This window comes from Crassostrea angulata, chromosome 10, assembly GCF_025612915.1.
Source record: "Crassostrea angulata isolate pt1a10 chromosome 10, ASM2561291v2, whole genome shotgun sequence".
Lineage (NCBI taxonomy): Eukaryota > Metazoa > Mollusca > Bivalvia > Ostreida > Ostreidae > Magallana > Magallana angulata.
The window spans coordinates 3,419,087-3,433,819 of record NC_069120.1 but is presented as its reverse complement, the minus strand read 5'-3'; the positions used below and the strand labels follow the sequence as shown (position 1 = coordinate 3,433,819).

Below are 14,733 nucleotides of genomic sequence, written 5' to 3'. Positions count from 1 at the left end.
CAGATTGAAATATCGCGCGAAAATAATCGAACGGACATTCGGAATTGAGACAATTGAAAAATAAAATATTATTTGTAAAATTCTCATCCCTATTATTTTTTATTATGTTGATTTGTTATGATAATAATCACTGAAAATAGGCAAGAAAAGGTTTTAATAATATCTGATCAATTTTTAACATAGAGATAGATATTGAAATACGCTTCCGTCCGGTTCTCACTTTTGACATTGCACGCGATATCTGACGTCACAGATCATCTGTTCGTGAGAGATTACAGTAAGTAGAAAATCATAATGTAAATATTGATGAAAACTTATTTATATTTTAAGTCTTATTATAATTAACACAACTTATATAATTTGCATAGCTTGCATTCATCAGACAGCTGTAAAAAATTACGTTGAAGACTGCCTTTACTATATATAGTGCATTGACAATGGCGAGCGACTCGCAAGAATCTATGGATTTATTTCAAGTAAGTGAAGTATCACCAGGTTCAAATATTCTTTTTAAGTATTTTGCGAACACATACATATATACATAAATAAGATAAATATTACATGTTTTTCGTGCTCCTTATTATCATATAATAATTATTATCACTTAACACCCAATATATATATACCGGCCGGTATATGATATTGTCGTATATAAGTTCTTAGCAAACTTTGGCATTTTAATTAATTTGACACTCATTTCTTAACCATTCGATTAGTATTTATAATTTTCTGATATATGCTAATTTTACATGTTTAAGGTTTCACAAGATTCACAGAATCAACCTGAAAATGGTGCTGTCAATCTTCCTGATATTGACAGACCTGTCACCATGAAAATGATTTGTAAGTAACTTAATTAGGCAGTGGCGTAGCTACCTTTAAATTTACTGTATTCAAAAAAAGGTAGGGGGTCTGGGTGCCTTGAGGTTCCCAGCGGGTCAAGGGCAGAGCCCTGGTGGGGGCTTAGGGGGCGAAGCCCCCGGAAGCTCCTGGATTTTATGTTATTTGAATGACAAAATAGCCTTAAAAATATGACATTTTTTAAGTATTATGATTCCAATGAATATGAACAAAAGTTGCTGAATTCCGAGACAAACATTATTTACCTTGTTCTCTTCGAATATTTTCTTTAAAATTTCAAGACCCCCGATGCTCTTGGATTTTAGGTTTTAGCTTTTAGATTTACAGGCTTTTGATGATGAGATATTGTCTCAAAATGTTACAATTTTACATACTGTATGTGTAAGGGAAATGTTGAATTTTAGAAGAATGTGTAATTATATATGAAACACTGATACCCCAGCGGAGACCAACTGCATATGACTAAAGATAATAGGCGTTTTGAAACAGGTCTATTATTCAAACCGTAACATACTTACCTAAATGACAAATTTTTGAAGTTTTTCACAATGTAATTACATGTAAGTATAGACTGACAGAATACAATTACGGACAAACGCTCAAAACTTGATGTGTTTTCAGATTTTAGTATGAATATTTAAACTTGAAAGGAGTTAAAAGTTGTTCATCTCATTTTAATAAGTTTAACGAACTTCCAATTAATTTTAATGTAAAGTATGGAATGACGGTATTTTCCGGAATCGTAGTAATTGCATCGTTTACGATGAGAACTGAATACTTAATATGCAGATTATAATTCAGAGGAGTCTCAATACGATTTGTTTACGTGCAAAGGGGGAAACTTAAATCATAAGACCTATGCTTTGCAAAATTTTGTGTATTCATTTGCGTTTTTGCGTAAAGGTCGCTACGCCACTGTTAGGTACTGGTTATTGAAATGAAAAACCACCTTTCTCTCTCTCTCTCTCTCTCTCTCTCTCTCTCTCTCTCTCTCATATGCTTGAGATAGATAAATCATTTTAAATTGCTGATCATCAAGAGTTTTCTTGCAGATGATGAACTTTGTATTGTTCGTAAAGAACTCAGGGAGTCCAGGGGTGAAGTTACAAAACTTAAAGAAAGCGTCACCACCTTGCAGAATATGAGAACAGGATCCACCAGTAACTTCCGAATAGAAGGATCTAATGTGAAGGCAATTAAAATTTTTTTTTACAATAAATGTAAAGTTTTAATGTATAAATGTTGATGGCATGTTTGTATTAATATGTTATGGAATGTGTTGTTCTTACTTTTTAGTAATTATTTTAAGTAATTTTACCAAGTTAATTAAAAAAAACCCAGTAATTGGATTTATATCCCCCCCTCTAGCTAGATTAATGCATAATTAGATAAATTATTAATTCATATCTTTGACAGAAGCCACTAATTGCTTTCCTAAAGAGATTATTTCTGCAATATTCATGGCTATGTGAATCTGACGAAGATTTGAAGGTAATGTTTTAAAATAGCCAAATTCTTTTGGACTCGTTATTTTTTTCTCCTTGTCTTTACAAATATCTTTCACATTTAAGCAAATATAACAAATCAAAGTCCATTCATTCAAGGTTTTTTTCTTTATAGCGAAACTTCTCATCCATCTTGGAGCAGTGTGGTTGGGAAGTAAATGGAAGCATGTTGATTACATGCTTCTCATTTGCCTCCCACTCCTTCACAAATTGGAGGAACCAAATAAGACAGAAGGTAAAATAATAACTGAGCTTTACTCATTAGAGTCACCATGATGAGCTAAAGTAAAAAAAATACTTTGCTTTAAAATTAACTTGGTATGCAAGGTCCATTTGCATTGTCATTTTAATATGTATTTTAGCATTGCATCATTATTTCTGAAAGATGGTGTCTCATAACTGCAACAGCTAGTGTGTTCATACAAATTGAATAACGCACGCTAGCACGTTAATTAAGATAACTTGTTTGCACACACCGTTGCAGTTATGAAACCACATCTTTCAAAAAATAATGATTCAATGCTTGTATTTACATTTTAAACATTTATTTCTTTCCCGCAAATATATGATTTGTTTTTAAAAATCTGACTTATTCAACAAGTAATGCGAAATTAACAGAAGAGCCATTGGAACAGCCAAATTATGCTGACAATAATAGTGCACAGCGTTTTAAACACAGTTTTATTTTTCTTTCTGTGATTTAACAAAATTACTTTTGGTACACTTAAGAATTAATCAATTGAATTCATAACTGTCAAAATATATTTACATCAATAAAATATTGATCGACATAAGTTAAATATCTGGTCGTGATCCGGTTTGAATTTAAGTCATGAGAAGAGTTTCATGTTCTTTCAAGAAATACTGAAGGAATAATGAATGTATTCCTACGCCACAGATTTGGTGAATAGCCTGAATGGGTCTTCTGTGTTATTTGAAATATTACTCAAATCAACCAATGCAATTAAATGGAGGGAAAGAAAGTGAATGTTATTATTAATATATTTTTTTATACTAAGATTGTTTTTATTTTTTATTTTTATGAATATAGCTCGTAACACCTGACAGAAATGTGGAGGGGATGTCACTGAAGGCACTGCAGAGGTACCTCTTTAGTGCTTTCTGGTTGTGCCCATCAGTAACAGATGAAAACAAGAATTTTCGTCTTACTCTTGCCCTGGTAAGATTTTTTCCGTCAATATAATATGCTCTGCTTTTATAATTTCCCTACACTTCACTTAAATAATACCTGTTTATGCCCTACATTTAGCATGTGCATTATAACTTATAAAATTTTCATGGCAACTTTCCTGGCATTCAAGGAAGATACTATAATAGGAATCACCCCTCCCCTTTATTTTGGAATTATGACTTTTGTGACAATTTCTGTTTTGAACCATCATAAAAGTAATACATTCCTTATATTTATTAATTAACATGAACAGAATAATAATCAGAATATATATTTGATATTAACAATAAACCGCTTATGATTTTATACATTTACATTTCTAATATTAAAATTGTTATTTAAATTTCTCCCAACTTTAAAATGTTGTGACATATTGACTACTTTTGAGCCATAAAATGGATAAAAAGATCTACCAAATCATGTTTGACATCATTATGGATGAAAAACATCATATCATCATACAATCAAATGAATTGTGACATCATAATAGAGTTAGCACATTAAAGCATCATTGCAATGATTAGTGGAATATATCTCTTGAATTCATTTACGATTTAATTCATTTTGTGATTGTGCTGAAATTTTTTTTTTCACATTTTCAGAGGGCCTTTGCTGATGGACACAAGCTCTTCAGAAAGGCTCCAAATGCCACCTCCATTGATTTCTGGAGAGCTTTCAAAAAAAACATTGATTCCATGGTAAGCTTAGTTATGGCTGATCTTTTAGTTAAAAGAAGAATTTTTCAACTAAAATATCATAATTTAAAAGGAAGATTTGTTTATGATGTTTTTATATGATCTCTACAACAGCCTTCTTATAACCCCGCTCCTAAGGAGAAGGGGTTATATAATGTTTTACCCTAGTGTCTGTCCGTCTGTCCATCCGTCTGTCCGTCCAAAACGTGTCTTATTTTTCAGCAACTATTTATCGCAGATGCTTGAAATTTTAAAAATCTTTGTTTAGGCAATTATGCCATATTGTAAGATTTATTTTTGTACCAAACAGAGGTCAACTATTTCTAAATGTTAACTTTACATATTTTGTATATATACATCATAGCGGGGGTAATACTAATTAACGAGTATTGGCTCACAGATATCTTGGGTTTTTTTGGTCTATCTGTCAATGAACTCAGTATCTACCCAAGTTATGCGAGTATAACCTGGGTTGGGTCAGTTTAAGCTTTGAAGTCCATGAAGCGGATCATAAAAAAGTGTGAATTGCTCCAACCCAGGTTATACAAGTATAACTTGGATAGATATTATTGAGTTTATTCCTTAATTATCATTTAATTTTCTGTACAAAATGAGTTTGTTTTACTTTTAAAATGATATTAATGAGTTCAAAATTCAAACACAACGTCAAGTGGATTAGTAGGTTTTTGATGTTGGTACATTGTGATGTGTCTTGTGACATGCAAGCCAGGTTATACAAATTTAACAAAAATTTTCTATTTAATCAAATGCCGCGTTATTCCATGTGAAATGATTATATGCAATTTAATATTGTCTATATTGCAGATGAAACAGTCTCCAGAGAGATGGACGTCGCTAGAACAGAAACACACAAGAAAGATTGAGGCTTTGAATAAAGAAGACTGAAAATAACAACTTTGTTTCTTTTATATTTTTCAGTGTACAGTAAAACACGCTTATTACGAAGTGCTTGGAAAGGGAAATATGCTTCCTTGTAAGCATAATTCGTTAAATCCGCCCAGTTTACAATATAAATTAAGTCATGGGAAATGAAAATCAGTTCGGTGTAAGCGTCAATTCATTATAAGCGTGTTCGCTATAACAGTGTTTTACTGTATACATAACATTTATATATCAATGCAGTGAGGCAAGACAGTTTATAGAAATTTACAGGAAAAAAATGTCTGGTTATTTCTAAAATTACATTCAGGAATATCGTACAATATTTATGTAATAGTTTTCGCATAAAAATCATGGGAAAGGACTATATATGATAAGGGCCTAAAATGGCCCCCTAAAATGAACATCATCATTTTACTATCATTTTTTGTTTTCTTAGTACAGATATGTATGTGATGTGTTTACATAATATTCATTTTGGTTCAAGTGCCCACGATTTAGAAATACGACATTGTAAAGACAACCTTTCCCCGCCATTTTTGCATTTTTAACGTAAAACAGCTTGTTTTCAAGCAGTTTTTCCTTCCGAAAACATAGAGCGCATTCTTGAACAAATAAAATATTTTAATCAGAGATGTATCTAGCCAAGACTAATAAGTGACAAAAAAATGTTCCTTGTTCAAGTATGCGCTATATATTTCTCATTCGTAAATAGATAAGAAAAATGTCAATTTTTGGCCGATTTTGATTGAATTATAGAAATGGCGTCACTTCTGACGTCATATACTGCCAGTGAGTGCAAATATATCAAATAAATAGATGAAAAATATATTTTATATCAACTCTTCTAAAAAATTAGTTAACATTTTGTTGTACTCGAAACACTTAAAAATTGGCGAATTATGGGGGCCAAATTTAACTCTTATCATATATAGTTCTTTACATGATATTCGCATGAAACAACAATGAAACATAAGATATACATTTTCGCATGAATATCGTGCAAAATTTTAATCGTATGATATTCGCATGAAAATTATGTCAAAATCGCATGAAGTTTTCGCATGAAATTCATGCGTGTTACTTTTCGTCTCTTTCTCATGCGAAGAATTCGCATGAACTTCATGCGAATTTCATATGAGATTCATGCGAGCCACTTTTGCCTGTGTAGACGTAACCAAAACTATATATTTCAGTGTCATCTTGTTTATCAGTACTCCGTGTACAAATCACTGTCAACTACTCATATGATATCACCAGAAGAAGAAAAATTATAATGAAGAAGAACCATCAGAATCAGTACAAGGTCTTCCGTTGGAAACGGAAGACCTTAACAATTGATGATTATGTCGTACGATCTTGCAAAATATAAAACACTCATCTAAACTAAATCTTCACATAACGAACCAAAGCTTCTTTATACATTCACTTAATCAGTAGGCAAACGCTTAATTCGAAATACGCATCAACTGAAAATGCACAAAAAATTTCCAATTTACAGCTGCCGCAATAAAAAAAAAGTACTGATAAAAAAAATCTGCAGATTTGATTTTGGCGCTCATTTATTTTACCAGCGAGTTAATACAAAGTGGCTTGCAAACCTATAACAGTAGCTAGACTTCTCAATAAAGATAAATTTAATGTTCGAGAGCATGTGAGAACGATACATACTGTAGCTTCATATTTTTGTTTTGTCAAAAATTGGTTGCAAATAATACAGAGCCAGCACATACAGAAAGCAATTCCAAAATAATAAATATATTAAATATTTGAATTGAATTCAATAATTACCAAAAGACTGTAGAACATCTCCCTATCGAAGAATTTCATATTCAAGGCGTCTGGATCGACAACTACTTTTTAATTCATGGTGATATATATACACCAATTCCGAATAACAAACAGCTGTCACAAAACAAGATGCACGATTCTTGATATACGTTACATAATTTTATATTTGTTTTTGTTAGCTCACCTGAGCTGTAAATTGAGTTAAGGTTTGTTAATATAAAGATTTATCCGACTTTAGTAATATCATTTATGTTTTCTCATGCTGCACAACCTCACCGCAGCTCCGTTTTTGCTGCCTGATAAATGAACTCAACACTTGTGCATGATGAAATATGTCATTTATTAAAAATGACGAAAGTAAAGAAAAATATAAACAACATAGTAGGGGATCAGACCCAAAGCTGTTCACACAAAATGTTAAATAACTTATCAATATGCTGATCTCCTTAAAATACAGAAACAATATTTTGTTCAAAATTATATACAATATATACAAAACCAGCATAAAGATGGCACCTCAAAAATAAAATATGCCATATGCAAAATAACAATATTTTGTACAAGGCCTGGGAAAGAAATGCAACTTATCTAATCAAACATAAACATGAAAAATACAATAAATAAGCAAATAAAATTATAGCATTCAACACATAAATACAATTATTAACATAATTGTTGTTTGTTGTCCATGGCATACTATCTCACTGTTTCTTCTTCGCCATAACGACAGCGTCAAATTTGGCCAACAAAGCAAACATTCTTTGTAAACTTGTTTTAGTCATTGATGAGCAGAACATACTCTTTTTAAGTAATACTCTTCAGTTATCAAAACCATTTTTGGAAATGAAAAAGGTACCTACAATATCATTCTTAGAGAGCTTTCTTGATTGAATTAAAAGAGCATGATTGTCATGGTCATTTTTTGATTTTTAAAATCTTTTTGAAAAGAAACAGCTTCGTATATACAAATTTATGTTGAAATATTCAAAATTTTCAGCTCATGAAGCTAACATGTTAAGGTAGATTTGATTGGTTACTTGTTGACCATCCAGCCTCTCAAAACTTTTGCGCAATCTTTTTGATACAAGATTTTTTTGCAGAATCACCTATTTCATTTTTACATCAGCTATGTATATAATGGTTGCCTGGTTACAGTTTCCATATATTGTGGAAAATTTCATGTTTATTTCTGTATCAAGAAGAATTTAATGCATTTGTGTCCTATTTATCACACCCATAAAGCAAGTGGTGATGAAAATAGAACGTTACTTCCTCGAACCTCTCAATGAGAGCTTGTCATATATTCAAAGAAGGCGGGTAAAAACCACATTCCAATTCCTATAGGATCTTTGATAATAACTTGTCTGTATTCTTCAGAAGCTGAACTTTTGAACATTTTTATTATGAACGAATATCGATATGTTGAATTCGAATTCCAACTGAGGTCTACTTTTTGATTTTAGTTTCTACTAAGACAATATAGTAATTTGAGAGGTTCACATGTCGGGTAATGTTGCTCAGGTCAGCGATATCGCCCATTCACCTCTCGTTTTCAAGTTAATACAGCAATCCCATTATATTTTTTTCCACATAATTTATGGTCATGCATCAATATCACGACAGCCCCAGGCTCTTTGTTTTTTTTTAAATATAGTATGGCAACTGCGCTTATGTTAAAGCTGCACGATGTTTAAAATCTTCAACATTTAGTTTTGATACAGAGAAATAAAACAAGCATCTTCCAAATAATATTCACTCCTATTTTAACGAGCTTAAACTTGCCTTATGATTACAATGCCCGTTATTTTTGTATCAAATCGAAGTTAACAGCATAACCGAGATCAGATTTCATCGGTACTCAATCATCTGAAGAGATGAAGAATTTGATTTTTACTTTTTCATCACACAATCGGGAATAAGCCTTTATTTCTTTAATATCAATGTATATTACTCCTTTCTGCTATAAATATATAAATATATAACTTGACGTACAGTAAATAGTTATCAGGTTCCCAACTCGCTACTGGTGCGTAACAATTAAACAATTAAGACTCATGAACCTATTGAATTCATTGATGAATTTATTGAATTCAATCTGCTTTGCTAAAACCACATTCAACATCTCTATAAAGAATTGCTCAATGTGTAGGAAAAACTCAACATTTTGAGTGTTTTTAGGTATAACTATGTGATTATTGTTTTGAAATATATTAGAATTTAATACAGACAATGTTATATAAATTTTTCGAATGCATTATCTATTTCTATTTGTAACTTTTGATTGATTATGCAATTGGTTATTATTTTAAGGAAATAATGAATAATAATATAGAAAAAGGAAACTATTCACTGGCCATGAAATAACTCGGTGAATTTTGTCAGGCAAGTGCTTGCACACACGAACTAAGCAATATCTTGTCATGAGATGTTGAATGCAAATACTCAGTATTCCCATCAATCTTTTGCTTATCACTTTTCAGTATTCTCATTACTTTAATTATGCTTTAAGTGCTATACTCCCATATACAGGGTGTGCTGTCCGTCAGCTCACTGCTACAACGCACCTTGGTTCAGGAATTAAGGAACTACTTGCGGAAGTGTTTGACAGATCCACCCTGTGGTCTGCCGCCGTTATCAGCGTACATAAAGACATAAAACCAACTTAAAATTGCTTAATTTTTTGTTTAATTGAAAGAGAAATGATAATAATAGGATACATAAATAAATAAAATAGTATTTAACAAACAGACAATATCATTTACTTCTTGAATTGTATACATGCATGTATGATGTTAAGGCCGTAAGACTGTAAGGCGGTAGAAAAAGAACAAGACATTTATAAGGCATCTTCGCTAGCCAAGGGTTTTCGGTCCACTTTGCTCCCCATAAACCCTTGGCGGATTTCATTACGAAAACTCGGTGATGTGGTGGCGCTATCTAGCGAGCAATTTGAGTTGCGCCCCTTGCATATTTACATTTTAATCGAATTAAACAACAGGTTATATACACTCTACGGCATTAATACAACTTGAAAACATGTTGACTACCGAATATCGGAACATAATTAACGATGCTATTAAATACGAAGTAAGTTATAAACTAGGGAAAGCACGGAATGTTTTATTCATAGTGTTTTGTAAGGACCTGTACCAGGAATGAAAAAGTCGCCGATTTATATGAAAGCTTTCATGCCATAACACCAGGTATCGTTGTCGTGAATATTGCGGACCAAAGAAATTTAATGAAACAGAGCTCACTGAACCTTTAAAAGCAATAACCATAAGCAGGAACGTATATACTAACGGGATAGGCAACTTCTACATTCGCCATGTTTACTTCCCATGCTATCACGCGTGCCTTGACAAGTTTGTAGAACTATGGTCAATCCCAGTAAAATATATAGGTTTTTAAAACGATCTGGTTATATCATCGTTGGGGAGGCACTGTACTCGAGAACTTGTGTCTCAATTTGTTAAAAGCACCGAATGTTTTACCAAAGATCACACATGTGTTTTCTTTTAAAGTTTATATTTACAAGCACTGCGATTGGATCAGCTACTCGCAGCTGCAGCCAATCAAAAAACAGATCTTGTCACCGAGTTTTCGTAATGAAATCCGCCAAGGGTTTATGGGGAGCAAAGTGGACCGAAAACCCTTGGCTAGCGAAGATGTTTATAAGGTAAATCAACAATATCCTAATAAACGGGATCAGTTATATCGTTTACATGGTCACACTTGATACTGTAGCAATCCCATACTCCTTCTTTGGAAAAATTAACAAGTTGATTTTTGCCTTTTATATAAAACACAACTGGCCTCAGGTTCATGAAGCATTTTAGGTTTAAGTCCAAAAGTCCATTTTTTATAACAGAAACATTGATCATAAAATTATGCTTGAAATTTCTAACTATGAACGTGATATAAATACACATTATAATCATTATAGCATATCATGTTTACAAAGTTAACAATCACAAAACAATTTGACAGTGTACAAGTTTTGATTTTAGTCTATAACTGATACATGATCCCTCAACTCAGTCCTCAACTTAAATCCTTACAAGAAAAATACATAAATTTGAGGTCAAAACTTGAGTATTAACTTGAGGAAAGTTGGTGACGGCGGGGCTTGATCTAATAAACTATCTATGTTAGTTGCGATGTCCTATAAAGCCTGCGAAGTGAAACATACTACTTTTAGTGTTTCCAGTATTTTAATGATACACACTATCTTGTAGCGTACGACATGGACACAGATACCGATGGTTCTCGCGATACTTCAGAATCGTGTGTAGAAGATGGGCCAGTTGTTAACTGAGAAGCAAAAATCCTATTCATGACCTTGCGTTGAAAAAAATCAAATGTATCCTTTCGGAAAACTATGTAGATCCAGGGATCAACTATAGAGTTGGTCACAGAAATTCGTAGAGCCACCAACTCAAACTGGCCATTTCCAGATAGGGTTCCAATTGCATGACCAAATATGTTAATCTATAAAACATAGAACAATTGTGATTTTATCGCTTGTCGATAGAAATATATTTTTTTGATACAATAACTGTACCGTATATAAATGAAAACCTTGCTTCAATCTTGATATACTTACCAAGAGCGGGGTAATGCATGAACTGAACAGGATAACAATCAAAAGAAGGAAAGCGATGATGTATATGTCTTTCTTCTTAGGTTTCTTCTTCTTTTGTTGGATGTTGCGGCACACATTGAAAATAACAGTTATATTGAGCGCTGCAGTGGTGCCAAGAACCAGGATCCCCGTCACTGAATACAGGAAAGCAAACGCTTTGGTATCACTATGAACAAAATCCAAAAAGCACCAGGAGCCTGGGAAAAAGCTCAAACTTTTATGTCCTGCCATTAAATGGAGGCTAGACATCACTGCCGAAAAAATCCAAATTCCTGCTATCATTAAGATGGCTCTCCGATTCTTTGTTGGCTTGTTATAAAAATGTGGATAAAGGATCGCTAGAAAACGATCTAAAGACATAGCACAGACAATCAAAGCCGAGGCCAGGATCGTAAACATCAAGATGAACGCCATGTAGTCACACATGGGCTGAGGATAATCATACTGGAACTGTGAAGCGTAACGGACCATCGCCAGGGGGTAGGACAGGAACACCCCACCCCCGTCTGTGATGGCAAGCCCACAAACAAAGCGGTAAAAGGGGCGCCATTTGTGCGATTTTGCTGAACAGAAGAGAATGACCAGTGCTAGAATATTTCCTACCACTCCGAAGACAAGTAAAAGTGAAGCCGGTGCTGGTGATGGCCAATTCGGACTCGTTGTCTCAATGGTGCTGCTATTGATGTAAAGCGTTGTTTCCATTTCAAAGTTTTCTTCCGTTTTGCCTTTTTTCGTCTATAAGGACATCTGTAACCTTTTTTTTTTTATCTGATTTGTTATATAAATCAGATAAAATCGATACAATCAACTTCCTACATACATATGTTCAATGGATTTCCCTTAGCACACCTAATTGTTATAAACACAGTGTCTTCATATTTCCTGCCTGTTAGGAAGAAGATTGTAATTTTTAAATGCCGTAAGCTGTTCTATAAAGTAAGACAGAAGTGGTGCTTCTATGTTTCCTCTAGTCATTCATCCAGACTTGAATATAAGTGTTGAGGTGTGAGCACTACTGCATGGTGTGTCTCTCGTCACATTTAGACCTCTTACATATCATGTAAGGGAAGAGGCGAACAGTGACACTAGTGATCCGGTCAACACCTAGCATCGTCCCTACAACAATAAGGTCATTTAACACAAAGTCGGATAATACTTTCAAGTCAAAACTTAATTAAAACACATTATTGCCAAATTGTTATATTTATACCACCACCAAATCCCACCTCACACCCAAAAAGAAAATGAGAAGAAAATTCTTGAAAACATATCCAAAGTAATTTCCCCCTATAAAACTCGTTCTAATCTCATTTTACATGAGCCGACTTTTATAGTATAATGATTTAAATAAAATCATTAATCTGACTTCACACACAAATTTATATTTTCTTTTTTCTTAATTACTGAAAATTTTGTTTGGTCGGTTTTGAAAAATAACTAATGAATAAGTGGCATCGTGTCCATTGTCAATGAGGACACTTCTTCCCACACCAATTACCCCTTCGCGCTAACATCCGTGCCAACGAGAGATATTAATATAAGTTGTAGAACTTGCTTATCAGTGGTTGTAAAATAAATAAAGTTCAGTTTGTTTTTTTTTAATGAGGACACTTATATAACCACTGTCCCAGCCGTCAGCGACGTCACTGAAACACTTAAACAGGGACATTCATAAGTTTTAAATTTCGAGTATTTTATTTTCAATAGAATTCGAGTATGTCAAACTGGATACTGGATAAATGTTTTTTTGGTCTTGTGTAGGGAAATAGTTGTTGAATTCCACCGGCTCAATATCAGAAAGAGTACACGGATGTTATTTATGGAGAACAGATTCCTCTTGATTGCGCAATATATATGCTGTATTTTTATTCTGTAAAAAATGACATGTGGTGATAACAAATAAGTTCACTGTGATATATCGAGTCTACGTAAGTGTGGAAGTAACAATTGTTATTAATTGATAATATGTCGTCGATATACCTGAATGCTGAGTTGAAGGGTACAGCGAGGTTTTTTTTCACGTACAAGTTTAAAAAAAAAAATTCTGCTTCATATGAATACAAAGTCATAAACAAACTGTGCCAATTTGATATTCCTAAATTTCTTCCTGAGAATTCTATTTGTAAGATATGAACCAGCAGTTTGTTATTGTTTACGTGTCATCAAGGATGAAAATTGATTAAAGATTAAGGGAGGAAAATTAGGTGATAAAGCATATCTTCAGGAAGAAACTTGCAATTGTAAGAAGTTTAATCCAATCCTATTATCTGTTCAGAGAGGAATTTACACATTTTTCTTTAATCAACAATAGGCCAAAAAAATCAGTATTTCAGTGCTGAATGCTTTGATAAAAGAAAATTGATTAATGTTTCTACCCCGTTGCTGCTGATCAGGACTATTTACTGATAATCCATACAAGTGACACCAGTCACACCTAATCAAACATACAACCACTCACTAGCGCACTCTCAGCTCGTATACGCTAGCTAGGAAACAATAATTAGCGGCTGCCAAACCATAATGAAGAAACGGTGTCGCTTAGAAAGCACAAAGCATACAACCGCTGCTTTACACCCTTTCTTAAGATCACGTAAGGAAGTTGACACTACCTAGTATGGAATAAGAAGAATAAAGCATTATTAAAAAACCTTCTTTATTTTACATTGAACCAGCATCGTATTTAAGGTGAGAGGCAAGGGATAAAATGTTGAACTCATCACAAAAATAGCGAGAAATACAAAATGAAGCATTCTATTTACTTGGAATAATGTTTCAAGCATATTCATATAATTATGGTTAATCTACAAAAAATAATAATTACGTTTTACGTTTATTTTCCAATAGCACTGTAACACAGACAGAGTACTGCAAGGTTATATAATTTCATTTTGGTTGTAACGCGCTTTCTGATTGAGTAAAAAATATTTAATTGGCCTATCGTATAAAGAAAGTTGCCTACGTCATAGTAAGACTAACGTCAAAAATGTATCAATCCGCCTGACGTTACGTTTCAATTTTGTACTACTTGACGTCAATTTAATAAAGGTCAAATTATTATTTTTTTAAATTTACAATTCATAACAAAACATTTAATTATGAGGAATGAATTCAATATTTATTAGTGTTTTTTTTTACAATTTAAAA

The 14,733-nt window shown here is 32.9% G+C and overlaps 2 protein-coding genes across 3 annotated transcripts; one reads left to right on the top strand and one right to left on the bottom strand.

Moving 5' to 3' along the window:
• Window positions 1–213: 213 nt before the first annotated feature.
• On the top strand, window positions 214–5,284 carry LOC128167377 (uncharacterized). The gene is made up of 9 exons (XM_052833072.1): window positions 214–277; window positions 369–476; window positions 759–843; window positions 1,914–2,053; window positions 2,278–2,352; window positions 2,482–2,601; window positions 3,418–3,546; window positions 4,161–4,256; window positions 5,079–5,284. Exons 2-9 carry the CDS (start codon window positions 438–440, stop codon window positions 5,157–5,159), a joined length of 765 nt encoding a protein of 254 aa, XP_052689032.1. The 5' UTR covers window positions 214–277; window positions 369–437; the 3' UTR covers window positions 5,160–5,284.
• A 1,963-nt stretch (window positions 5,285–7,247) lies between these two features.
• LOC128167812 (prostaglandin E2 receptor EP4 subtype-like) lies at window positions 7,248–12,997 on the bottom strand. 2 transcript variants are annotated; one of them, XM_052833730.1, is made up of 3 exons: window positions 12,800–12,997; window positions 11,551–12,705; window positions 7,248–11,435 (listed from the first exon to the last, which is right to left on the bottom strand). In XM_052833730.1, exons 2-3 carry the CDS (start codon window positions 12,289–12,291, stop codon window positions 11,172–11,174), a joined length of 1,005 nt encoding a protein of 334 aa, XP_052689690.1. In that variant the 5' UTR covers window positions 12,292–12,705; window positions 12,800–12,997; the 3' UTR covers window positions 7,248–11,171. The 2 variants fall into 2 exon arrangements, with proteins under 2 accessions (XP_052689690.1, XP_052689691.1); XM_052833731.1 differs by having other exon boundaries at window positions 12,816–12,997.
• Window positions 12,998–14,733: the final 1,736 nt, after the last annotated feature.